The sequence below is a fragment of the Aspergillus luchuensis genome, chromosome 3 (assembly GCF_016861625.1).
Source record: "Aspergillus luchuensis IFO 4308 DNA, chromosome 3, nearly complete sequence".
Taxonomy (NCBI): Eukaryota; Fungi; Ascomycota; class Eurotiomycetes; order Eurotiales; family Aspergillaceae; genus Aspergillus; species Aspergillus luchuensis.
In genome coordinates, this window is record NC_054851.1 from 3569045 (window position 1) to 3594279 (window position 25235).

General features: G+C 52.3%; 8 protein-coding genes across 8 annotated transcripts; 2 read left to right on the top strand and 6 right to left on the bottom strand.

Moving 5' to 3' along the window:
* Window positions 1-161: 161 nt before the first annotated feature.
* Window positions 162-1750, bottom strand: AKAW2_31199A (uncharacterized protein; the record flags this gene model as incomplete). The annotated part of the gene is made up of 3 exons (XM_041687797.1): window positions 162-736; window positions 791-1160; window positions 1238-1750. The coding sequence occupies 3 exons, from the start codon at window positions 1748-1750 to the stop codon at window positions 162-164; spliced, it is 1458 nt and encodes a 485-aa protein (XP_041541646.1).
* Window positions 1751-2524: 774 nt separating this feature from the next.
* Window positions 2525-4975, bottom strand: AKAW2_31200A (M28 family metallopeptidase; the record flags this gene model as incomplete). Its single annotated transcript, XM_041687798.1, has 3 exons — window positions 2525-2581; window positions 2636-4011; window positions 4063-4975. 3 exons carry the CDS (start codon window positions 4973-4975, stop codon window positions 2525-2527), a joined length of 2346 nt encoding a protein of 781 aa, XP_041541647.1.
* Window positions 4976-5449: 474 nt separating this feature from the next.
* AKAW2_31201A (RTC4 family protein) lies at window positions 5450-6975 on the bottom strand (the record flags this gene model as incomplete). Its single annotated transcript, XM_041687799.1, has 2 exons — window positions 5450-5717; window positions 5780-6975. 2 exons carry the CDS (start codon window positions 6973-6975, stop codon window positions 5450-5452), a joined length of 1464 nt encoding a protein of 487 aa, XP_041541648.1.
* A 979-nt stretch (window positions 6976-7954) lies between these two features.
* Window positions 7955-11519, bottom strand: AKAW2_31202A (uncharacterized protein; the record flags this gene model as incomplete). Its single annotated transcript, XM_041687800.1, has 2 exons — window positions 7955-9253; window positions 9312-11519. 2 exons carry the CDS (start codon window positions 11517-11519, stop codon window positions 7955-7957), a joined length of 3507 nt encoding a protein of 1168 aa, XP_041541649.1.
* Window positions 11520-11522: 3 nt separating this feature from the next.
* On the bottom strand, window positions 11523-12113 carry AKAW2_31203A (uncharacterized protein; the record flags this gene model as incomplete). The annotated part of the gene is made up of 1 exon (XM_041687802.1): window positions 11523-12113. The coding sequence occupies one exon, from the start codon at window positions 12111-12113 to the stop codon at window positions 11523-11525; it is 591 nt and encodes a 196-aa protein (XP_041541650.1).
* Window positions 12114-13874: 1761 nt separating this feature from the next.
* Window positions 13875-16244, bottom strand: AKAW2_31204A (uncharacterized protein; the record flags this gene model as incomplete). The annotated part of the gene is made up of 3 exons (XM_041687803.1): window positions 13875-14803; window positions 14865-15142; window positions 15193-16244. The coding sequence occupies 3 exons, from the start codon at window positions 16242-16244 to the stop codon at window positions 13875-13877; spliced, it is 2259 nt and encodes a 752-aa protein (XP_041541651.1).
* A 3592-nt stretch (window positions 16245-19836) lies between these two features.
* On the top strand, window positions 19837-21118 carry AKAW2_31205S (putative mannosylphosphorylation protein (Mnn4); the record flags this gene model as incomplete). The annotated part of the gene is made up of 8 exons (XM_041687804.1): window positions 19837-19990; window positions 20044-20053; window positions 20121-20144; window positions 20198-20342; window positions 20397-20711; window positions 20763-20890; window positions 20943-20984; window positions 21040-21118. 8 exons carry the CDS (start codon window positions 19837-19839, stop codon window positions 21116-21118), a joined length of 897 nt encoding a protein of 298 aa, XP_041541652.1.
* A 2120-nt stretch (window positions 21119-23238) lies between these two features.
* AKAW2_31206S (putative C6 transcription factor) lies at window positions 23239-24993 on the top strand (the record flags this gene model as incomplete). Its single annotated transcript, XM_041687805.1, has 1 exon — window positions 23239-24993. One exon carries the CDS (start codon window positions 23239-23241, stop codon window positions 24991-24993), a length of 1755 nt encoding a protein of 584 aa, XP_041541653.1.
* Window positions 24994-25235: the final 242 nt, after the last annotated feature.

Sequence of the window (25235 nt, forward strand, 5' to 3'; positions counted from 1 at the left end):
TATATCACTTTCATGTCCATTCTATCATATCATATCATATCATATCATAATATCACATCATATATATGCATGCATGCACCATATCCCAAACAAACAAACAAACAAACAATCAATCAATCAACTTTTCTTTTCCCCTGCCCTCTTCTCCCCTCTTCATATATTTACCTCCTCCCAATAGCTCCATACCCTCCTTCCTCCCTCTCTTCCTCTCTCTCTCCCCCTTCACCATCAACTTCCTCTACATCATCCCCCTGCAACGCATTCTCCTCCCCAATCCACCCCACCGGCACCGCACTCAACATCCCAAACACCCCACACACCCACCACGGCAAAATCCCCCAACCCCTCTTCACTCCCCACGAATACGCCCCCCCAATCACCGCAGGTCCCACCGCCCTCCCCACAGCACTCACACTCGTACCAACCCCATTCAACGTCCCCAGAACACTCATACTACTCGCCGAGTTCGTCAACAGAATCGTCGTGCACGGGAACCCGAAAATCGAAGCAGCCAACTTCCCAAACATGAGCAGGAAAATGGCCACATTGCGCAGCCACGGCACCGGAAGGAGCACCGTGAATGGCGTGAGCATGTAAATGACCGGGAAGACGCTGACCACGGCTTTCAGGCAGTTGAGAACGCCGAAGCGGTGGGCGGCCCATGGGAAGATCAGGAATTGGATGAACATGCCGAGAATGCCGATTAGGGTGTAGTAGATGCCGATGGTTTGGGAGTCTATTATCGTCCATTTAGTATGGGAGGGTGAGAGGTGGGAATGGGAGGACGTACCGATGCCAAATCCACCAGTGAATTTAAAGGGCAGTTTCATGTCGGGATTACCATCGTATTGCTGCACCGGGCTGTGAAGGAATACAGGCAGGACGGAGTCAAAGGCCATGGCGTGCATGGACATGAGAGCGTAAGCGAGCAGGACGAGTCGCGATTGCGGAGTGAAGATCTCGGCCCAGGTTGGTTTGGCTTTCTTTGCTGCTGCTGTTGCTGGACGAGTAGTAGTCGACTGAGGAAGCAATGCTTCTCGTTCTGCATCCGATGCATGAGACTCTGACTTCTTCTTCCGAGAAGAAGTACACGAGCTAGTCAATGCCTCTCCAACAACCAACCCATAGTCACGTTGATGTTTCTTCGCCGCCAGCGTTTCCTATACGTCCACATTAACATACCACCCCCTTCAACCTCCCGAATAGACACACAAGAGAAAAAGGGGGATGGACGTACATGCAAAAACAACCATCCCGTGGCAATCCCCACGACAAAAAACGCCGCGGCAGCAATATTCGGCAACGCAAACGGCCAATTTCTCAAAAACTCCGACCCCCCAAACAACCCCGGATGCTTCTCTGCAGGCCTTGCCAGCGCGCCTCCAAACGCCGGACCAAAAATACTCCCGATCGTCCACACCAGCGGCATGATACTAAACGCGCGGGGCTGGAGTTCCTTCTGAGGAACCATTTCCGCGACCATGGTGCGGATGATGCCCACGTTGCCGTTCATGAGACCCAGCAGGGCGCGGGAGACGACCAGCATGGAGAGGGACGAGGAGAAGCCGAAGAGAAGCGAGAAGACCATGGTGCAGGTGAGTCCGACCAGGATGATGGGCTTGCGGCCGAGAGTGTCGGAGAGGGTGCCCCAGGTGACGGCCATCAGGGCCTGTGAGAAAGAGGTCACCGCGCTGGTGATGCCGACCCATTTGGCGATTTCGGATTTAGGGACCCCGACGTGGTCGATCATTTCGGGCTGTACATTATTAGTATTGGTTTGGGTTTGGAGTTGGGGGAATGGGGGAGATGTACCAGGTAGGGAAGGACGGAGGTTAAGACGACTGTTTTTGTTGTATATTTATTAGAAGTGATTCATTACTGAGAGGGTATGTTGAGTGGACGTACCCGGCTCTGCAAAGCGACATATTGCTATGTATATCGGTCAGTATACAGCTATAAACTTTAGGAGATTTGATTTGCAGTACATACAGAGAATGACCAGCTGCCGAACAGGCAGCCGGGCGGGTTTCTCCAACATGGTGAGCAGACTACCCCCAAAATATTTTGAAGAGAGGAATGAAAGAAGAAAAGAAGAGGGAGAGGAAAAGAAAAAAGACAAGAGTAAGACTCAACAAGCAGCGCGTGTGACCAGGGCCAACCAACTAATCGGCACTCGGCAGTAGAAGACAGTCTTAAGACACGCTAAGCAGGCCCTAAAATGGCGAATAGCCTCGCGGTGGGTCGATCGCCGGCGGGGAAAGTAAGCAATCAATCACTTGAAGATAATCGGTAAGCAATCAACATGCCCGCTTCTAACTGCTATCTATCTACTTAATACTACTCCGTACTAATCTCCCGTCTCATGCTCTCCAACTGTCTCCAACGAAAGAATGACTTTGAAGACTTGCACATACACCAATAAGACATACATACATTCACACTCTCCTTCCTTGACTCCCTTGCTCCAACGGCAGTCACCTGGCATCCGCCAATCGGCATTCATCTCCAATCACGTCCATCTGACTCACTGCAGTAGCTTCGTCGCAGCTTCAATGCGCTCAATGATAATCGCGCGCCATTTCTAGACCTCGTTAGCCGCTGAAATTAATCAGCTACGTAAATCTGGGTTACTCACCTGAGAATTCAGCAAATCACCCGCTTCCAAGCTCTCCACCAATCCTGGATACGTCGCGCCCGAGTATCCCGTCCAGATGCCTGGTGCAAACACTACGTGCTTAAACCAGCTGCGTCCATCCAGACCCGGCTGGTACAGGAACTGCCGTTCAATCCCCTTGTACTTGTCGTTGACGATGCGGATCTGGAAGTAGAGCCGCACCTTCCTCCACCAGTGGTACCACGGCACATCGTCGCCCAGCTGCTCAGTCAGATCCGCCGCATAGGCGTCGAATTTCGCTGACACGGCTTGGAACTTAGCGATCGCTGCGTCAAGCGGCCCAAAGTCGAACGATGCTCCCTCGGGGAGTTGCTTCGCCGCCGGCTTGATCTTGTCAAGATACTTCTCCAGGCCCAGCGCGTAGTCCGTAGCATTAAAGGCGATCACCGGCGTCTCCACCAGCTTGGCCGCTGCCAAAGCCCAGATCTTGGTGGTTGTCTCATGGTACTTCCAGCCCGGGTCGCCGAACCGGTCCATCCAGTCGAAGCTGTCGTAGTTCGAGTGGTAGTGGTACACTGGGTCCTTCGGACCGCGGCTGAATCCAAGGTCGTAGCTCGCCACACCAGCAAAGTCCTGGAAGGCCGTAAAGTCACTGCCACTACCCATGGTGGCGATATCACCGTCCCAGAGGTCCCGGACGGTCTGCCCAGGCACAGTCTGGTTGGGTGACTTCACCAACCCAGTGACCTCGTAGATCAGCTTGTTCAACAGCGGGCTGGCCCTCGGGCGCAAGCTCGTTCCTGACGCCGCCACGTCCACGTTGAGATAGGCAATGTTAGCCTTGGACAACCAGGGGAGCTGCTCCTCCACCCACTCGGTGGATCCGAGCAATCCGTACTCCTCGCCGTCCCAGCTGGCAAAGACAATAGTACGGAGCGGCTTCCACCCAGCCTTGAGCGCCTCGCCGAAGCTGCGCACAACTTCGTTGAGAGCGGCAGACCCGCTGTTCGGATCTCCAGCGCCGCCGGCAATCCAGGCATCGCGGTGGTTGCCCATGATCACGACCTCATCCGGGATGGCTCCCTTGATGACACCAATGACGTTCCACAAAGGAGTCGTCACGTACTCCTGCTCATTGTACAGATTGATCTGGACATCATCCGGGGTCGGGCCAATGTAGTACTCGACGCCCTTGCTGCCCAGCTTACCGCCCTGCCAGTATTCGTTCAAGTCGGACGCCTTGGGACCGTGGCCGTTCAGGGCCTTAAGCAACGGCACCACCTCCTGATACGAGATGGGCAGGGAGGGAATCAAGGGAATAGACTCATACGGATCCTGGCGATCACAACCCGGCTTGGACGGGTATCCGGGGGTTGTCGGGTCACCCGGTGCGATACCTACTCAGTCAGCTCTACCCAACAACCAAGCGGGAAGATAGGATAACTTACTCAAAAACTGGGTACTTCCTCTCTGCACAGCACTCGGGTTCCTAGCCGGGCCCTCCGGATACGGAGCATAGCCATTCTCCTCGATAATCTCCCCATCGGACTCGGGATCATCATACAGAATCACCCCAGACATACCGAGTTCCTGCGCTCTCTTGACCTTCAATCCGCGGAAGATCCGTCCATACTTGGCAATAGCAATCTTGCCTCCCAGACTGACATTCCGATCCACGAGATCCTGGAAGTCATCCACAGTACCATAGTTCACAAACACATACGGCGCCGTGACATTCCCACTGGCCGAGTATCCATGAAACACAGGCACGCGGTTAGGCAGCCCACTGGTGTGGTCCTCCTCCAGCACGTCCTCTTCCAGGGTTGCCTCGAATACGACCTCGTCTTTCTTCAGCAATGCCAACCGATGATCCACAGGGTAATTGAGGAAGATATCATATGCCACGATCTCTGTCTCAGGGACCCCGAACTCAGCCCAGCGTTCCTTGGTCCAGACCGCCTGGCTGAGGTTCTTCCCGGCCAGGTGCGGACCAGCGGTGTAGTAGGTGCTCCATTCGCGAGCCTTCTGGGCGCTCGGGGTTTCTTTCAAGACAGCTTGGAGCTCAGCGTAGCTGAGGCCATGGCCTGCAGGCCAGGAGGAGTGGGGGAAGGGATTCGCCCAGGGGAGGTAGCTCCAGATGGAACCGTGAGCGCGGGGGAGGAGGGCGGTGGGGGTCAGGAAGAGACAGAGTGAGAGGGTAAGAATGGAGGTGAGAGTGATGGTGCAGAAACGGCGGAGAGAGTGATGTGGGTAGCGGTGTCGATGGGGGCGGACGCCGACCGTGGTGAGGAGAGGCGTAGATTCGCTGGGCATGGTGGAGTAATGATAGGCATCGGCCTTTTCCCGCATTTCGGGGGGCATGATTGGGATACTGGATTAGAGATAAATTGAGATACTATCCATCTCATGAAAGAGGGGAGATGGAAGTGTGATGGAAGAGGAAGAGTCAGATAGAGATGGGAGGTGAGGAGTAACTAGCAGCAGCAGTAGTACTTTCTCACTATGGATTGAAGGAAGGGTTCGGACAGCTCCGCACGACGTAACCAAGGCTATCAGCTAATCAGCAGTCTCCGCTATCTTATCGCCGGCTCCACCTCGGCCGGACTGAAGCATCACCAACTGTGGAGTCAGAATGGTGTCAATTCGTCTCCTGCACGCGCCATATTCATTTTCAATTCTCCCGACAAAATCACGGCATAACAGCCTGGCTAGCTAGCTAGCGAACAGAGAGGTATCACTCATCGCCTTATATACAACACAGCATTGGTCCCAGGACTGCCCAATAAACAGAGTCCGACCAAATCCTCAAATACATCATCACCACTCCTATGCATCTCACTGCACCTCATCTTCAGATTCCTCCGGCACCGGCACCTTGTCATTCAAGGCAAAGTTCACCTTCTCCCCAATATCAATTGTTTCGCGGAGAATCTGCCGTGCCGTCTCCTCATTCACCCCCATGTCCTCCTTGACCAGTCGCACCGCCAACTCTGGCACCAACACCTGCTGCGCATATCCGACGGGCCCAGCCATCTTCACAATCTGATCATCGGCCGCTAGCCGACGGAGCCTCCGCCCGTATCGCGAGGTGATCGCTTGTAGCCTGTTTCAATTAGCCTGCGCCCATAGAAGACCATATCAAGTAGATGCAAAGGTGAAGCGTACATTTTCCCTGCCCCTCGAGTCCCGTAATATCCACAAGAGATCTTTTCCAATCCGTCTCCGTCCAGCGAAAGGCGAAAGTTCTTAGCCTGTCCGGTCTTCAACGCCGTGTCCAGACTATTCCGGTAGAAAGAGGTACTCTCCGGCACCATGACCGTCTCCAGGTCCGCGAAATGCTGAGCGATTCGCTCATCGAACGTATCCCAGTCGATTTCCGGATATCCCTTCTCCCTCCACTCCTGCTCCGCAGAAGTCTGCTTATGAGAGTCACAGAATTGTCGCTGTTCGCGCATGCGCTGTTTCGGTTGCGCGCGGAATCGCAACAGCGCCCCCGGGTCCACAGGCGCTTTGCACCACGGACACACGGCCGGCTCATCTAGCAGCGCCGCTTCTCCATACTGCGAGAGCTCATTCATGAAGCTAGACGACGCCGTACTAAGCGGCGTGCCGACCGAGGAATCATCATCATCAAAGACCGCCGCATCCAGAGCAGACGAAGTAGCATGTGAAGAGCTTGAGATCATATCATTAGGCTCAGGCATCGGAGGAGGCTGCTTGAATTCAGGCTTGGGGCTCGACGCACGCGCCTCGTCCTCAATATCCCTGGGAACCTTGAACTCCTTGCCCTTCGTCTTTGGCCCATTACTCATACTCTTGCTCTCCTTCGAAGCCTTCGGCGTTCTGACACTCCCCGCCGGCGACTGCGACGAGTTCACCAACGACTTCCTCGACTGATACCCGCGACTCTTGCGTCGCTTATTCCCATTGTCCAATTCGCGAAACGAGGCGAAAAACCCCTCATCCTTATCTTCATCCGCGTCATCGTTTACCATCTCACGCGAGGTCCGTTTGCGGCCCGTTGCTGGGGTACTGTTCTTTGTATCGCTCCCTCTTTGTTGGCGCGGGGCGCGCGGCGTTGTTTGCGATCTGCTCTTGGCGAGCTTCTCATCCAAGCTAGGGCCCGAGACTCGTGTGCGGGTTTCCGGCTCGGAATCGTCCTCGTTCACGACATCGTCTTCATCGCTAGAGCTAATGGGCTCGTCGTCCGTCGCGGGCTCCGGTTTCAGGGGTTTCGGACGCTCATCTTTGCCGTTGCTGTTTCGGAAGGTGGAGAGGAGGGATTGGCTGGGGCCGGATTGTCGAGTGAGTCGGTTGGAGGCGTAGCTGGAGTTGGGTTTGGGTCGGGTTTGCAGGACCATGGTGTGTAGATCGTAGCTGTAGTGGAGATCAGTTGGTCGTGGAGATGGATGGGTTGGCTATGGCTGTTGTGGAGACTGGTCGATATCGATATGGGACAGAAGAAGAACTGCAAGTCAAAATGATACAGATAGAAAGGAAGGGAGAGCCAAATGAATTGAGTAAGTATTTGTTTCAATGATAAATAATCACGTCGCAACTGTGGCCGAGCTGCTTGGATGAAGAAGCACGAGAGCAGGTCGACCCCCGTTTGAGTGATGGAGTGAACCACGGAACGAGTGTGAGCATGTGCATGGGCCGCCCCCTTGATTGTAAACAGTAGAGATGCCCCGGAAAGATCTGTGCTTGCGGGGTCTGGGCTGGGTGTCGTTTGGTGTGGAGGGCAGAGAAGAGGAGGAAAGTCATGAATCAAATTGGCTGGGGAATCGGATGAGGAGGGACGCGTGTGGTGACACGCTATTCTCCGCACCCGCTGCTATGATTATGATCCCGTCGGCTTGGGTTCTATGCCGACTGGTCGCATCGACCGTCAATCAATGGATGGAGAACTCCTTTTTGCGGTCAAGGAAGAGAAGATTTGCTCCGAATAACTGATACTAGAGGTAGTAATAAAGTCTGCTTCATGCTAAACTAATGGGGATGCCGACCAGCACATCCAGAACACCTGATATCCAAATAGCCACACCGGAAGGTGAATCAAGCATGCATGAAAATTAGACTGGCTGTATCATGTCTCAGAAAAGTGTATGCAACAAAGAATAAGGCTCTAACTTGGCAATCGCATGCCAGGCTCTGAATCTATCATAACTGCAATCGTCCTCCCGCGGCGTCATGCACGGACACAAGCAAGTAGAATGACAACGAAAAAGAAATTATAGCAACCCATATTAAGAAAAGTAACCCCCGGCACAGGCCCGGCTCGGTCTATCAACAAACAGCTTATAAACAAACAGAAGCTCGTTCCCATCGTCTCGTTCATCGTCACTCGAATGTCATCTGAATCTCTTCTTCGCCGTGGCCAAAGTCGTGCTCGGCCCAAGCATTTGGCTCCAGAGCCATCGCGCCTAAAGTGCTGGCCCCAAGGGCCGGCATCGTAAGGGAAGACCGAAGCTCAGGCCTTGTGGGGTGTACATCGTGAGAGGCGGCGGGCTCGAAGGACGACTGAGAACGGGGAGGGGTATCGTGGAAGGACGTATCGAAGGTCATCTCTACTGCTTCCTCTTGATGTGCAGGCGTGTGTGCGTCACGAGTAGGGCTGTATTCGCGGAGTGTCCCAGGAGACGCACGAGCCGGAGGCGCTGGAGTTTCAGGGCTCTTCAGCTCTTTGCCGGTGGAAGCAGGAGCAGATGGAGCCGGGCTTGCTGGTGAACTCAAGTCTAATTTCATCGGAGGAAGTGTGGATTCAAGCTGCTTGACTTCGATACTTTCCGAGGCTAGCTCGGCTCGAATAGCGTCGATATCAAAGAGCACCGTTCCGGAGCCGTTGGTATCGCTGGAGCCCCGGCGTATCGCATTGTTCCGTTCAACGTCGTACGTTTCCCAGCCTTTCTTCTGCGCCAACTTTCCGCGCTTGAACAAACCAAACCGCTTCTTTTCCGGCTTTTGCTCAGCCTCTCGTCGCGCCTCATCAATCTCACGGATCAGCTCCCTTTGCCGCTCAGCGTGGTTCTCGGGATCAGGATCCTCAATCTCGGCGAACTCTTCGCTCAGAACTTCCCAGCCGACTTCCTTCAACAGCCGAGGAATTGCTGCACGATAGTCCATATGGCCATTCACAATCTTGGTGACATCGAAGTTCTCCAAGCCGGGAACGCCCTCTACTGGTGCAAGACCAGCCACCCGCATGATACCACCGCTCGTGGCGCGGAAAAGATACCCTAAGATCCAGTCGTTGGAAGCGAATCCATTGACAAACCGCCCAGACACCACGCTGCGGGCTTTGAGGTACTCATCTCGGTTGGCCACAATCGGGGACCCGAAGAGATACACGTTCTGAACTAGCCCATGCGCGCCCTTGTCTGCAAGCTCCTTCAAGCAAGAGAAGATGACTCGCGAGCCAAGTGAATATCCGAGAAGAGTCACTGGCCTCTTTCCCAGATTGTGGTCTCGCAGCGAGTCAGCCAAAATCAGTCCGGCCGCATTTGCGCGTGTAAGCGATACGTTCCAAGGATTGTCGATCAAATAGGACAGCTTGGTCAGGACGAGTGGGAGTTGCAGTGAAGCCATCAGGGCAACTAGAACTGTCTGGCCAAGGACCTGTTGCAACCCCTGGGTCAAAGCCTATTCCAAGCATGTTAGTGTCCGCATGAGCGTATCTGAGCATAATGTCGCTGCCTACCTCCGTAGCGAGAATGTTAATAGTGTCACCCATACTTCGGAGCATCTCAGGCTCCCACAAGACTGAGTATAAATCACCCATGATGGGATCAACCGTACTGAAAGGCAATCGGACGTCATCCACCTTTCCTGTCATCCAACCAGCGACGGTGATAATCAGGTTGACTCGCTTGTTATTATGCAAGGGGCGATATTCGAACGTCTGAACAGGGCCAGTCCGTCTTTGAGAAGCCCTCAGACCAATGGTACTTCCAGTCAAGGTAGCGCCGGAGGCAATCAACGCCGTACCTCCAGCACCGCCCAAAAACGCGCTCGTCCCCGTGATCCCGACGGTGGTGAATCCAGCGGCTATACCAGCGCCGATGACCGGGGCCAACAAGCCAGCCGAAAGGCCTATCACCAGGCCACCTCCGACAGTGGCTAAGCCCATAACCATATACTTGCGCTTGAGGGCCATCTTCCGCCGCTTCTCCATATGCTCCGACTCGTCCCATGTCTCCTTTTCTGCAGCCTCCTGCATTTCGAGAGCATCGATGACCCGCTTTTCGAAGCGGGCAATTTGCAGCCATGACACCTCCATCGAAGCACCAACCCTTTCCAGCAATGTCCGTGACCGCGCATCATAGGCCGAGTCTGCAATGAGGACGAGGAACAAATCGCAGAGCACAGTCCATCGGAGATCAATGTCGATCTTCGCGGAAGTGGGCAGCTGCGATGGGGTCCGGACCTCTGGCAAGTCCTCCCCTTCGTGGGTTTCATATGGTGGAGGGGAAGTTGATCGGGAGGACCTGTCCCTTTCGGTGGATATGCTACTCCGGTAGTCCTCCCTGAGTCTAGGGGATGAAGGCGAGGACACCGACTTCTTTGGTGTATCGGGCTCATCCGCCAATGGATTCGCAACACGAGCGTTACTCATTAGCGGTCGGACAAGGTCAGCCGGCTGCACGCCATGTTCAGCCAATTGCTCTATCATCACCTGCTCCGCGGTGTCGATTTCCATGTGAGAATAGAGCCTGGCCATCATTGCTTGCCCCCACTTCCGCATGGCATCGATACCAGCCTGCCTTGCCTTGCGTGTGCCCTTGATGGCGGGGAGCTTGTTCATGTCCAATGTCATTTGATGAATAGTCAGCCTGGTCACCCCAACATAAGCGATTCTCTGGCTCTCAGTTAGAAGATCTTTTGTCGCCTGCATTTGGCTCACGCGATCGCGCAGCTCCTCCTCTACACCAGCCGCAGTGTCGGCGGAATCCTTGAAAAGATAGCTTGTATCTTCATCCAAGCTAGTTGCTGATTGGGCATCTTCGTCAAACTGCACGCGAGTGTAACCCTTTCCTGCACCACCTAGACCACTGTACACAGCTTCGTTATCCTCCTGCTTCGCACCACGGGCAACCAGACGGCCATAGTCATCATAATAATCGAATTCTCCCAAAGCGGGCATTTCTTTCCAACCCCCATCGTCCTCTTCTTCCTCGCTATCATCATCTGACTGCCCGGCCACATAGAGTCGCTGATGAGACCATTCGGAAGGCTTCACAGATGCACGCTTCTTCTGCATAGAGGACCGATCGGCACTGTTATCATGATTCTCCTGAGCAGGACTCTCCGTGTACGGCGGTGGGGGTTCCTCTTGGGAAGGATGAGATGGGTAATCGGAAAGAGCACGCTTTTCGCTAGCCGTGGAAGTCTCTGGGACTTGCTCGGGAGAGTGACCATGATCCTCGGGCACAGATGTCGCAGACGGCAATGACGGGTCCTTATTTACTTCGTTTGCCGCTCCCTGAGGCTCTTCCTCCAGCTTGTGATTCGTGCTGGAACCCTCGGGAGCAGTTGCTTGACCTTCTCGGTTGCTCACATCGCCACTATCATCCGCATTCCCGTGTGATTCATCCACTTCGTGAAATACTTCCTCGCTCTCGGACGACTCCCTCTTAGGATGCACGCGGATCGGCAAACCAAAGTCGTCAAACTCCTCCACTTTGGACTCTATAACCTGGCCCGAACCAGCGGCCTGCTCTGTTGCAGATTGTCCTCCACCCGGTCTGACATTCTCTTTCTGTGTGGCAGCATTGTCGGAGGTAGTGGTGCTTTCGGTGGCCGCAGCTGGAGCGGAGGGAGTCGGAGTATTGGAGGGTTGTGAGATATGTGGCTGATCGGCAGGATGGTCGACAGAATGGTCAACAGCCGGGCTGGAAACTGAGCTCATTCTTCATTGACGTGTCAAATTAAATGCATGCAGTTGCCTCGTGCCGTTTTTCTCGGGAATCCCTAATATCACCGTGCAAGTTCCGACATGAATGGGGCCAAAGATGACCCATTCATGCGAAAAGGCACTTTGGGTGATTGTGGCTGATCTTGCACTGAGTTGCTCCCTGGACACTCGTTCTATCCCATGTGCCTGACAGGGAAGCTGAGTCGTGTCGGGGGTCACCAGTAGGCAGCTGGGGGAGATCTGGAGACGATGAATGGGACTGGGGTAGTGACGGAGGTGGGAGGGAAGGGTCAAGGTACTTTTGCGAACGGCGGGGACGGAGCTGTGACGGCGCAAGAGGAGATGGGATTCAGTTGAATATAGAAAGGAATTAGGGGGAATGTTTTGGAAGTCGATTGAATCTGTAGGTAGTAATGGACAGGATTGAAAGGATGGCTCCTTTTTCTTCTTTCCTCCCTGCTGGTTGACAGTCAGCCCAGATGAAATCGGGGCCGATTTGGAAAGCAGCCTGCGACCGGGAGACGTGGTGCCGCATCTGGGGAGGGAAAGTGGGCAACCGCCGCTCTGCTGGCCTCTGAAAGCGGTCATCCCCCTTCCTGCGGAGGCAATCCATCCCCCTCATGTTGATCGCGGATTATCCGGTTCAGCTTCCCTCTCCAACATCTTCTCCAGATATAGAGCTGAACATACTTTCGAGCTAGAATGACAGGTTTTGAGTTTCAGGTCGTGCATGGACCATTTTTGGGGCCTTTCTCAATCTCAAACCAGCTCATACCACAGCAATTTGTTTACATAGCTCGGGGCCCTTTCCGTCATCCCAAGACATGCATGGATCGGAACTTCACTAGGCTGCCATTTGCATGATCGGATGACCACAAGCCACTTTCTTCAGCGTCACCTTGATTGGAGCTGAAGACACCCTCAAGCACTACGGTTTATGTCAAGGCTCAAAGCTTGATATTTGACAGCTGATGCAGGACCGAGCACGTCTCTACTATCTAGTTGTACTGCGGCTGTCCCATCCGCCGCACCGTCCCGGATCAACCTGTTTAATAGGGAGATCTACTAAGAAGTGTCGAACTACCTGGAACCTCGAGTCGCCACTACCTGTAAATGATTTAAAGGTTACCAAGAAGCAAACTTGTCCTCTACCATTGAAGCAGAAGATCCCCGCAATCTATGTCACCACTGTTATAACGTTGGATAGCAATTTGCGTATCCCATCTTGGACAAGCAATAACAGCCACCCTGCCATATGGGAAGGTTCTTACTAGATAGCTCCAGTGCTTTCAGCGAACACAACGATAGATATGCAAGTATAAGAGCTTCCATTATTCCAACCATAGTGCGTAACCTGGAAATGGCTTCCTTTAGAGCCTGGTGGGGACGGACGTGGCGCGGCACGTGGCTTGATGGAGTCTTCTGATGTGCTCAGTGTCAATGTACAAAGTATGAAGTCATGAGACTGGCATCGATACAGGTAATACTTGGGCGTGAGCACAGTATGCGTGATTCAAGGTTCCCTGCGACTCGAATCCCAGAATAGCAGGGGAACATGGTCATCGGCAAGAAGACGAGAGATTCGGCCCGATTCCGAATTGTCGGCCGATATCCAGAGACACTGGAACGGAGCCAGGCCAATTATTTGCCGTTGTGCAGTTCCGCATAAATCTCAATATGCCCCATGTTCATGACATCTCACGATCATCAGGCGATCCTCTCTGATGGGTTATTTCTCCGTGGGTCAATCGCTTGCTCAATGTGCAGCTCCACATGGGCCAGTGGTAGTCTACCTCCCAAGTCCCAACAGTCGAACTCGCAGCTAGCTGCACAAGGCCACAATCCACATGATGACCGGGTCTAAACCAGCAACCCATCATTGAAGAGCGAGCTTGAGGAGCCATCAAAGTCTCCACATATTCCCCTTTCGGAAAATTCCGACAGGTGTGGACGCTGATGTTGGGGCCTTGGGCGAAACATACTACCCCAACTGGATGTCGGAGGTTTCATGTCTACCGAGCCCCCGACGGAGTACCCTCGAGAGACATTGAGCATGCATATCGCTTACTGTGGGACAGAGTTGTTAAGTCTGCGGCCCCATCTTGGACTCTTACTTTTTTCTTCTTCCTACTGTGTGCTCTCAGTCGAGTTCTCTCTCGATCCTGAAGACTTTTTTGTCGCAGTGTTCATCAATACTGGCCTTCTGGCGTGCCTGCCTCTCCATATGGCAGGTGGATGAAAATGATTTGGAGGGCTTTCCATGTCTATGCTAATGTGTGCAAACAGATGGCCACTTCCAGGTGGTCCATCTTCTCTATCTAGATTCGAGAGCTTTTCAGCGACTGCTCTTCAGAATCCAGGCAAGCTGGGCATCGCAAAAATACTGCCGTCCGGCATCCACTCATCAAGCTCCATGCCCGTTCTGGCCGGTGATGGGTTTCCTTGCTGACCGCTCTCTGGCGGTGTTCGCTGTTGCTGTACATCATATCCAAAGTGAGGAGGCAACATTGCAGGCTGATAGCCGGCAAAGGTATTCATGTGAACCATGTTTTGGTAACCTCCGCTCTGGTCGGGTTGCCATATCTGATCCGTCGGCGGCGGTACGCCGTAATTCACATTCATCGCCTGGAAAGGAACCATGGAGGAGTACTCCGTCTTCATCACCAGGGACGCATTTGGCTGTGATGGGTCAAATGGCAGCTGATTCTGAGGGGCGGCATGACTCGGAGAGATTGGCGTACCAGCGCTCAATTGAGGAACGAAACCAGCATTTCTCTGCATCTGTTTCTGCTCAAAGCGGTCATACCAATTTCGAGCCTTGATGGCAACGACAAGATACCATCGGCTGGGGATTTTGTACTTCTGACCACCGCTTGCCTCCGCTAGTCGCCTGGTCAATGCATCCAGATATTTCTCGACATTTACGGACTCGGCAGTCACGAACTCCCCTAGAGCGCCAGATCTAACGGAGAAGTAGATTTTGAGCAGAGACAGGATGGCCACTCCGACCCGGGTGTAGATGAGGTTGGGGATCTTCCGCAGCATCTCCGTGTCACAGCCTAGGAAGAAGTCGAGCATCTCGTGGGCGGCGTTCAGCCACTTGATCGTGAAGTCTACACGGACCGCACTCAGTGGCGCGCTTTTTGACTTGTCACTGTTTTCCAGTGATGGGAGAGTATAATATTGTTGCTTGATCGCATCAGGATCTCGGTAACCTTCTCCAACAGCAAGCTCATAGATCGCGAGGTTGGTGTAATGGTACTCGAAATTCATGGGCACTGAGGTATGATATTAGCTACTTCACGTGCCCACATTAACCGTTTTGGAAAAACAGTTTACCTGTATGCATCTCCATGGATAGATCTTTCTTCCATGTCTGCATCCGGTTGTCAAACCACCTCAGGACGGCTTGCAGACGCGACTCGGTAAGCGGGGCAGTCGAACTCGTGTCGTCAAGCCCAAAGGATGTCATCGCCTCATCAACTACTCGCTGAAGCTCAAACCAAGTGGCCATGTGTCTATCGACTGCATTTGGCGAGCGTTCCAAGTGCTTCACACACTCGCTCATCCAGTCGTTAAAGAGAAGCAAATTCGGCCGGCGTGTTTTCATAGCGACACTATTCTTAATTAGCATGTCAATCCCAACAGGAACCGCATTGAAGCTTACATGGATGTCAAATGATAGCAGAACAAGATGGCTCTCGCTTGTTCCGCCATTGGCTCATCATATGCGCTCTTTTTATTCGTTCTGCGACTGGAGCTTTGGGGCACTCGTCGTTTTGAAGCCAAGCCAATCTCCAGGGCCATCGTGGCCGCTATATGAGTATACTGATAGAATTGCAGTTTCAAAGGAGAGTCGGGCGGGAAGTAAAAGACAATCATGAGCAACAATGCCTGGACTAATTCCAAGGACTTGTCGCCATTAATGAAGAAGCGTTCGGCATACACTCGAATCATCTCGCGGTTGAGGGCAGCGGCCAGGTTGGCATCCAACGAGACAGCTGCTGCGGCAATGACTGAGAGGAACAGCACCGGCTTCGAGCAACGCAGTTGGTAAGCAGTTGTATCTGGGGGCAATACGACGATTGGAGCAAAGGCTGTGAGCTCAGTGATAAAGAAGGCGACTAAATCGTTGGCGTATTCCAGTGATATCAAGCCTTGACCGACGACGTCCCTTTCTAAAGTTGCTTCAAGCGAATAGCTCGACGATACAGGATTGGAAGCTAGGCCGGGAGTGGCACCGCCGTCGAAGGTATTGGGATATGGAGAGTTTGAAGGGAAGCTAGGTGAAAAGTCCATGGGTCTAGCCGATCCCGATGCGCTGCTTGGAGGATCTGAACCTGCGGGCATCGAATCATTGATGCTCGGCCCCAGGTCGGGTTCCCGAGAGTCCTCTCTTTCGCTGCCGACGCTTTCGGCACTGCTTTCATCCACGCGTAACCTGTCTTTGAGTAAAGAGCGCATCTGTCGCATCTCTCTCTCCAGCTGAGCGACCCGCGAGTCAGTCCGCTTGCGTGGTCGCCGCCTTTGGGGCGCCACGAAGATACAGGGTCTGTTGGCTTTCACACATCGTTGGCATTGGTTGGGCGTCGAAGGATCGGGTAAGCAACGGACTTTCAGTCTTCGACACGATTCGCATGACCGGTTTAATTGTTGCGCGGTCGCCGCCTGGGGTATCGAATTTGAGTCGCCTGGAGGATTTGTGGGTATTTTCGACATTTTGGCCCCCACACCTTGCTACAAGGCGTAGTATCCGGGCCACTGGTGATCGACGATAGACGCAAGGGTGTGAGGAGAATAGACTAAATCCAGATTAAGTGTGCACAGCGTCTGTTGAAGCTGACTAGGCGCTATTGCTGGTCCTTATTATTCGTCTCCAGAAGCGGTATGCAATCAATTGTAGATGTGAAAGACGGATATTAACATCGTCCTTTGCTGTCTGACAAACCAGATTTGAGGGGGCCTCAGAAGTGATAACGTGGAGGATATCGCAAGAATGAAAACAAAATCAACAGGTCTATCGAAAGTTGAATCTGGGAAGAAGACATCCAATTGGACGCCCGCCGGCAGGGGAAACTGCAGAACTCGCCATGTACCCGGTGCCGCAAGTAGTCGGAGTTGGTGCAGCAGCAGAATCCAGCTGAAGCAGTGGGACACATACAAGCCTCAGTCATGTGAGAATCCAGCCACAAAGGGGGGAAAGGCTAAAGAGCCTTTTTCGGTGCTTTTAAGGGCCAAGATGGTGCCATTGCTAAGAGGGGTTTGGCCTGTAGGAAAGAAGTCTAAGGCTAGTGCAATTTAGTCCCCTGTTCTCTTTGGCGAGCGGAAAGCCAAAGTGGAGAGATTAGATCAAGTTGGAACTATGGTACAGTTAGTCTCCCATCTTGGGTGCACAGTAGTCGGGAAGATCCAAAGATTAATTAGTGCCCAGTGAGTGCTTACCGCATGTGAGCTACAGTCCTATGTCCCTGATTAGAATTAATCTCCCAGTGCGTTGCTGGATATGGAGTGGAAGTATGCCGGTGAACGGGCTCGAGACTCTCTATACCGTTCATGACTGTCTCCAGTAGAACAAAGTTCTCAGGCGGCAGGAGAAAAGTCTTGATGTAGAGAGAGAGACAGCCTAGTTCTTGGTGCACCCCGTAGACGATACTTGATTAGTACTATTAGCCCCCCAAATTAGCAGCGATAACCCCGAAGTCAAAGATAGAAAAGGAAGACATCCCAAACCTGACGAATCATCGGAACCGATTTCCCCGATGCGCCGGCACACTTCCTCCACATCCCGGCCAATCAGGCAGCCACATTCGGCGGTATGGAGCGCCGCAAGGCACCACTTGGCCCGATGTGGTAATCTATAAGGGCCCGTGAATATCCTTGATTTTTTAGTGGAGGCTCGTGTTTACTGTTTATCATGCGTCAGCCTCTATACCTAGATAGCTGCTTGTCTCCTATTAACTTTGGATAGATCCTAAGCCAATGGATGTATGCAAGTCACGGTCAATATCCTTCAATCCACCTCACGGTCCTTGTTTCGCCGGTGTTATCTTCCACTACCACCTGACAAGTTTGTAATTGTGACAATTTACATAATCACATGTCGAGAATGATCGCCTGCCGGCAAGCTGTCGGCAGGAGAGCAGTGAGCTCAAGCATCAACCATCCAAGGCAGTAGTGGTATCTTGGAACACCAAGCAACCAATGATACGTTTTACGCTTATACATAGTACGCAGCTTTTCAGTCCGCGCTGAGTGAGCTTTCCATAGTAGTTCAGTGCTTACGAGCCATCGACCCCTTTGTATGGCCTCATTTCTAAAGCTGACACTGCGCGCAGGCCGGTCATAACTCGGTTGAGCACAGCTCAAGTAATCCGGAAATATTTTTAGGTTTAGGCTCTACAGACTGTGTACAAGCAACGTCCTCAGGATCGACTGCGTGTCATGGTCCCATGTTGAGCAGCATGTCTCCGCAGCCTAAACCCGCCTCCCCGACATGCGATACTACCTTTCGTGCAGTGATAAGGCATGTTTGGTAAAGTACTTAGATGTTGCTTGTTGTTATGCATCCTATTTCTTGTCTCGAGTACATGACTCGCTTTCAAAAACAGAGAATGTGCATAAAGTTTGCTGACGATCAAGGAGACCCGATACCACATTGTTTTGAGCAGAGGATCTTGTCAGAGATCTCAGTCGGTTCATTCAGTACAAATTTGCTAATCTTACTAAACTCCTATGGTCGATGCTGAGACAATGTGGTCCTTGGTCAGCGCCCGAGACGGCAAGCTATGGCTGTGGCTTCTATTTATGTGTGAGGACACAATAAAGGAAAAGACTGGCAGGAACAGCGGAGAGCAAGAATAGCATGATGAGTGACGATCGCCGTAAATTCTAAAGCCAACGTTCTGTTCGATGCAGCGGAGCTTCCCCCACTTTTAACACTGCAGACTCCTCCCTACCCTTACAGTTAACTGCTGCGTGCAACACAAAACCGTCACCCCGTCACCCCGTCACATTGGTGAGGGGGCTTTTGGGGGAAAAGCTTGACCGGAACAGTGATTAAAACCCATTCTCGTCATCCGAGCTAGGGGTGATGACAGCAGCAGGAAGGACAACTGTCACCTGAAACTAGAGACCAAATGGATGCAGAGCGGGTAATTCAAGGAAGGCATTGGACTCTGGCGGAGAGGGGGATAAATGCCGCTATCAGACTATGACGCGGCCCCAGTGTTTAGGGCCACTTTGCACGCATTTTAGCACTATAAACCGGCGAACCCAGGACAAAGGTAAACGCCATCGGACCAAGTCATTCGGAACAGGCCGTGCGAGATTCGTCATGCTATTGGCCTGAGACTACGCACGCAAGGTACTAAGACGGGCGTCTAGCGGATTTCTAGTGTCGGTGGTTGGTAGCAGTCGACTATTCATGTAGTGCTACTAGTCCAGTCGGAGAGATCAAACCCGAGATGTTCTGGTGGACTGGTGTATTGATGTATTGATGTATTGATGAATTATTGATCTCGTCCAAAAACGGTCTTTACATGACGATTTGTGTGAACCGACCAGGGTGCATCCGTAGGTTGGACACCCAAGGAAACCGATGAAATCGCTGACACCAACGAGTCAGACAGCACAGAGCGTGGCAGATTCTTCCAGGCGTTCCAGTCGGATCGGCACGGTAAGCCCAGTAAGCCCATCGCCAAGACTGGCAAGGCTGTTCAAGTTGTTTCCAAGGTTCCTTGCCACTCTTTGGGCTGGACGGTAACTGAGCACGCGACCGGGGGGGCCCCCGTAACAGTACACAGTAAAGTAGCAGGCCGGTTTGGCGGCGGTTCTTTTTATTCTTTTTATACGTCTCTTCCCTGCCGATCGCCCTGGCGATTCGTGGTTTTTTTTTCTAGGCGCCCCCCCATTTGTACTCAAACCTAATTTATTGACGACTATTCACATTACTCCCTCTTATGCGCCGCACTGATTACGTCGCTTTCCACTGAATAATTATACTCTTGTTTCTTGTTTCTTGTTTCTTGTTCAATCTTTCTTCTCCCTTTCTCTTCTACTCTGATTCCTTCACACACATACATACATCCTTTCTCCCTCTCTTCTCGAACTGGGTGGCCCCTCCAACTTGTCTTCGTCCGTTCCCCCTTTGGCCCCTTCGGCCCCTACAACAAATCCCGCCCATTCCGGCTTTTATTGGCAGCGCGGACATTCCCCGTCTTATCTACGGCATCGTGCAACCTCGGATAAGAGCATGCGCTTTACGGTCTCTCAACATTGAAAGAACAAGTATCGTCTATCGTTTCCCGCCACTATGTGGTCTTCGACGCCCCGTTTGATTCTCGGCCTCTATGGGTTATTATCTGCTGTTGGATCGGCAAGCGCCGATGTCGATTTCATGAGTGTGCGACCTGATATGGTCAAGGATTACTCCGGAAAAGGGGGAGAACCGGGAGAGAAATACTTCAGTAAGTCTGGCCTAGTGCTGCGGTTGTTATCGGCTTTGTCTAACAAGTTACAGAGGAATCTAGGTATGCCATAGGATCTACTCGGGCGGTGTTCCCTTTGTTGTCTGTGACTAACTCTAATCTGAACTAGCTTCCACTACCACTATGATGGACGGTATGTCTGGTCCACCACTAGTTGATTTTCACGATTGCTGATCCCCTTGATAGCTTCGCAGATGAACCTCTCTCCGAGGCGGAGACTGTTCCGCACCTGTCGGAACTCATCCGGACCTATCTCTCGACAATGGCAGACCTTGGGGCTGAAACCTGGATAATGCATGGAACTTTGCTGGCTTGGTGGTGGAACCAGAAGGTGTGACACAAACCATGGGTGTTGACGATGCGCCGCCCGCTAATGGATGGATAGATCTTTCCTTGGGACAACGATCTCGACGTTCAAATTTCCGAGCCGACCATCCATTTTCTTGCCGATTACTACAACATGACCGAGCACCACTTTGAGATTTCAGGCGTCGACGGCGGCCGAACCTATTTGCTGGAGATTAACCCGAACTATGTCGTCCGATCGACCGATGACAAGCTAAACGTGATCGATGCGCGGTGGATAGACACGTCGTCTGGGCTGTTTATCGATATTACGGCGGTACGCAAGGATGATGAGCGGAGGGAGAATGATCGCGAGCCTGGGGCGTTGATGTGCAAGGATGGCCATCGGTTTGATGTGGGTGGCTTGTGAACTGGTGACACAACAATGTGGCTGACCTGGGGTTAGGAAACCGAGATCTTCCCACTGCGGAACAGTTACTTCGAAGATGTTCCGGTCAAGATCCCGTTCGAATACGTTCGTCTACTAAAGAAAGAATACGGGTCGAAGTCGATGACTGCTTCCGTGTTCCAAGGGTATGCTTCGATTTATTGTCAATCTCTTCGCTCTTACTAATGCGTGGCACAGATACCATTTCAACCAACAGACTCAAGTATGGGATAAGATGAGGTAGGTTTGATGCGCCCGAGCCATTCGCGATTCTTGCTTACATGTTTCGATTTAGCCGGAAGAGGCACTTTGGGCGACGGGAGACCGACATTCCCGTTCGAACTACGCCCCTCGGGCGCCTGTTCAGGGGTTGATCGTGCGACTGTATGATATCGACGGAGCTCCCTTGATGCGCTTGTATCACGTCGGGCTTGTGTATGACGGTAACGATTTGAAGTGGCCCAGCACCTAGACTTTCGACTTTATTTGCATATACGGCGTTTGCCTTCGGTGCGCTACCAATTCCGCATGTTGGCTATATATGGCGTTTGGGAATGTTTCTATATATACTCTGGATCTTGTTTGTTTACTCTGGGACATGGGACATGGAATACCGTTTGAGAATGTGGTCGCCCATAGGTTAAATGGGCTGCTGGGCATCAAAGCCCGTTGTGTGGCTTCTCTGAACATACTATATAATACGACTTACTACCTAGTAGTACTACGCAATTGGTGTGAATGTATATAGTGAATGTGGGTCTCAAGTACATGATAGTGGTGTCTGCGATCGAAATAGAAGTTACTCGTGTGACATCCTTGCTGTTTTCGTCTTGGCTCTACACGATTGTCAGCAGCCGACTCTCAAGCTTGAGCACTACCACAACGATCTCCTATTGACGAACAAGAGATGATCAAACATGAGCATCTGTCATTAGAAGTTGTCTAATGCACTCGAATGTATGAGAGGGACTGATTGTTCCTTCTATTCCTTCTAAAGAATCAACCTGCAGATAGATACCAAGTTAAACTGGATCACAATCTCCTCCGCGGACCACCCGCGGACCATCCGCGGACTTCAAGGAGACTGGTGCAGTTTTTGAAATAAGTACAATCGGAAAAAGCTTGGGCGTCCGGAAATAGAAGCGTGTTGACTTGGCGGACTTTTGGGGGGTTAACTCCGAGGTTGATCAGATAACTACGGAGTACTGTGGTGACAATCAGCAGCCCTGACCATCTGGATTTGCGGCACCTCTCCAGTGACGTGTGTCTGTACACGGACACTGCATGATCGCCTCAAATCCCGCAGCCAACAAAGTCCGAGAAAAGGCGCCGTCCTAATCTTATCCTTCTTTATCTTTTCAACTAATTCTTGCCCTACACCTCCCCCTCCACGTGATTGTCAGATGGGATTAGTAAAGCAGGGCTAGACATGACCAATCACAAACCGCTTAACCACAACGGGGGGTCCAGAACAGGCCAGGTGTAGCCAATAGCAAGAGACCATTCATCCCGGGGTTCCACTAAAGTATGAGTCGATGACTGAAGATCCAAGTCAGGCGCGACAAGTTGATAATTTATCTAACCCATTATTGTTGAAGTTAAATCCTTTATTCTCTCCTTCTGCTTTTTACTAACCGCTCTGTTCCTGTTTTCCATGTCCATCAATCGTCTCCTGCTACACATTCTCCTTGCGTGAGGATGAGGTTTGGTGGGGCTCCTGTCATTATCAGCAACAGTTCCACGTCATGTCCACTTCGTCTGTGATCTCACTCTCAGCCCCATCGTCCCTCTCGCCCAGGAACGGGTCTGACGTTGTGCCTGGCCCGCATACCAGCCACGACACCCACGGCATCCCTTCCCATTCCACACAGGACCACAGCTTGCGCAGCTGCATCACTTGCCGTCGGAGAAAAGTTCGCTGCAACAAGAAAACCCCTTGCTCCAACTGCGCCAAGGCCGGGATCCAGTGTATCTTTCCCCCACCAGGAAGGGCACCGCGCAAAGTTAAACGACCACAAGATGCGGAGCTCCTGTCTCGCTTAAGGCGCCTCGAGGGCGTCATTGAGCATCTCAGCGAAAAGAAAGCGACCGGTGCTGCGGTTTCATCTCCTGATACGCCTTCCCCGCGGGTACAACAGCATCCTCAAAATCCACCCGCACCCCCGGCCAACGCGCAGGCCTCGGTGCCTGATGGTGATGGTGATGGCTGCCCGCTTCTTATGGATGCAGCCAAGCTGGATCCTACCAGGCCGATAGCGCCGCGGAATATTGAGCATGAGTTTGGTCGATTGGTTATCGACGAGGGTCGAAGCCGTTATGTTAGCAATCGATTCTGGGCGAGTCTCGGAGATGAGGTGATTATTCCCGTTTTCTTCTTATCTGTAATGATGCTAATGTCGATAGATCGAGGAACTGCAAGATATTCTAGATCCATCGTCTTCGGACGAGGAAGACTATCCGTCTCCTGAGACCTCGTCAAGCCATTCGGCCAACCATGATGGGTTTTTATTCGGGTTCTACTCCGTTTCACACTCACTACACGATTTCCTACCGCCGAGATCCCAGAATTCCCTTCTTATGGAATACCTGGTTGGAAAATGTGGCGCCCTTGATACCAATCGTTCATAAAGCAAGCGCCAGGCAACTATTCACTACAGCTTCCCAAGATCCAAACAGCTTGGATAAGAACTTTGAGGCACTATTCCTTGCAATGTGCATGGTCGCGATTATCAGCATGTCGCCCAGCCAGTGCTCAGTTCACCTGGGAGAAGAGAGGGATGTGCTTGTCAAGCGATACCGGTTCGCAGTCGAGCAGGCGCTTTCCAAAGCGGATCTCTTGAATACTCAAAATATCACTCTCCTACAGGCTGTGGTCATATTCTTGATAGGCGTTCGTCGAGAAGATGACACCAAATTTGTCTGGTCTATGACAGCGCTTGTTCTTCGCCTTGCGCAAGGGCTGGGTCTTCATCGTGACGGCACGAACTTCGGCCTGAAGCCTTATGAAACGGAGATGCGCCGACGACTGTGGTGGCACATCTGTTTGTTGGACATCCGGGCAGCAGAGGATCACGGATCTGATGCGCAGATTCATGAGCGATTGTACGATACTCGACTGCCACTGAATATCAATGACGAGGACATCACGCCGGACATGAAGGAGCCTCCTAAGGAGAGAGTAGGCTGGACTGAAATGACATTTTGCCTGATTCGCTGCGATATTACAGTTGCTGTGCGTCGAGTCAGTTACACTTGTCCGAACGCCCCTTTCATTTCGGCAACCCGACAGCTCAACCCTGATAACTGCTCCAAGGTGATTCGGGCGATTAACGACCGCATTGAGGACCGATATATAAAACACTGTGACATGAATATCCCGATTCAGTGGGTCTGCGCGACAATTGGTCGCCTCATCCTGACCAAACTCTGGCTTGTCATTCATCATCCGATGACCCGACCTGAACGGGGCTTAACGTTGAGCCACGCAAATCGCGAGAGCTTGTTTGCTACTTCAGTGGAGGTGGCTGAGTTCCAGCGACTGCTGGATGGCGACGTCAAGACGTACAAATGGAGCTGGCTCTTTGCCACGAACATGCAATGGCATGCCATCGCCTTTGTGCTGTCAGAGCTTTGTGTCCGCCCACTCAGTCCTCTTACCGACCGGGCATGGAAATGCGTGAGCACCCTATATACAGAGTGGATTAAGAACAGCAAGCAGCGGAAAGGCATGCTCTGGCGTCCGCTTTCCCGCTTAATGAAGCGAGCAACCGCGTTCAGAGCCAAGCAAGAGGAGATGCGCGCGCAGATGAGTTCCGGCATGATTGCAGCTCACGATGTCACTGCCCCGAATTGCCCTGGAGTCTCAATTATACAGCCCCCAGTCCTGCCCCGAGCACTGGACTTCCAGGCTTCACCAACAACCCAAGAGAATGAACCCTTGCATGGTGTGTCTGAGAACGGCGGACTCGACTTCGATCTGCGCGACGGGCCAGTTAGCGTGATCAAAGATTTATTCCCTGACACGGACTGGCTGAACCCTGCTACAGCAGCCAGCATACAGCAGCAGGAGGGCTCGGGCGCGTCGATAGACACGCTAGTGAGGCCGGCGGAGCCGAGCGCGACCCAGCAGATGCCTAATGCGAATCTCAACTGGGAAGAATGGGATCAGGTCATGACTGATTTCCAGATGGACCTGCAAGCGTCCAATACGCAGAATCCTTTTGGCAATGCCCTGGACTGGCTTGCTTAATGATGATACCAGTAGTGTTGATACCTTGATGGCCCTGGTGGCTATTATCGGCATCATGAAGATGCCTCTGTACTGAATGTCTCCTCTCTACACGGCCACCAAACCCTCTCCAATCACGATAATGAGAAATTTAGCTAGGAATGAGCTAAAAGCTAATGATGAATTATGTATGTATGTACTATGTACCTTGCAATGCAGCCGAGGCTACTTTACCTGTATACCTACACAGTAGGCAGCATAAC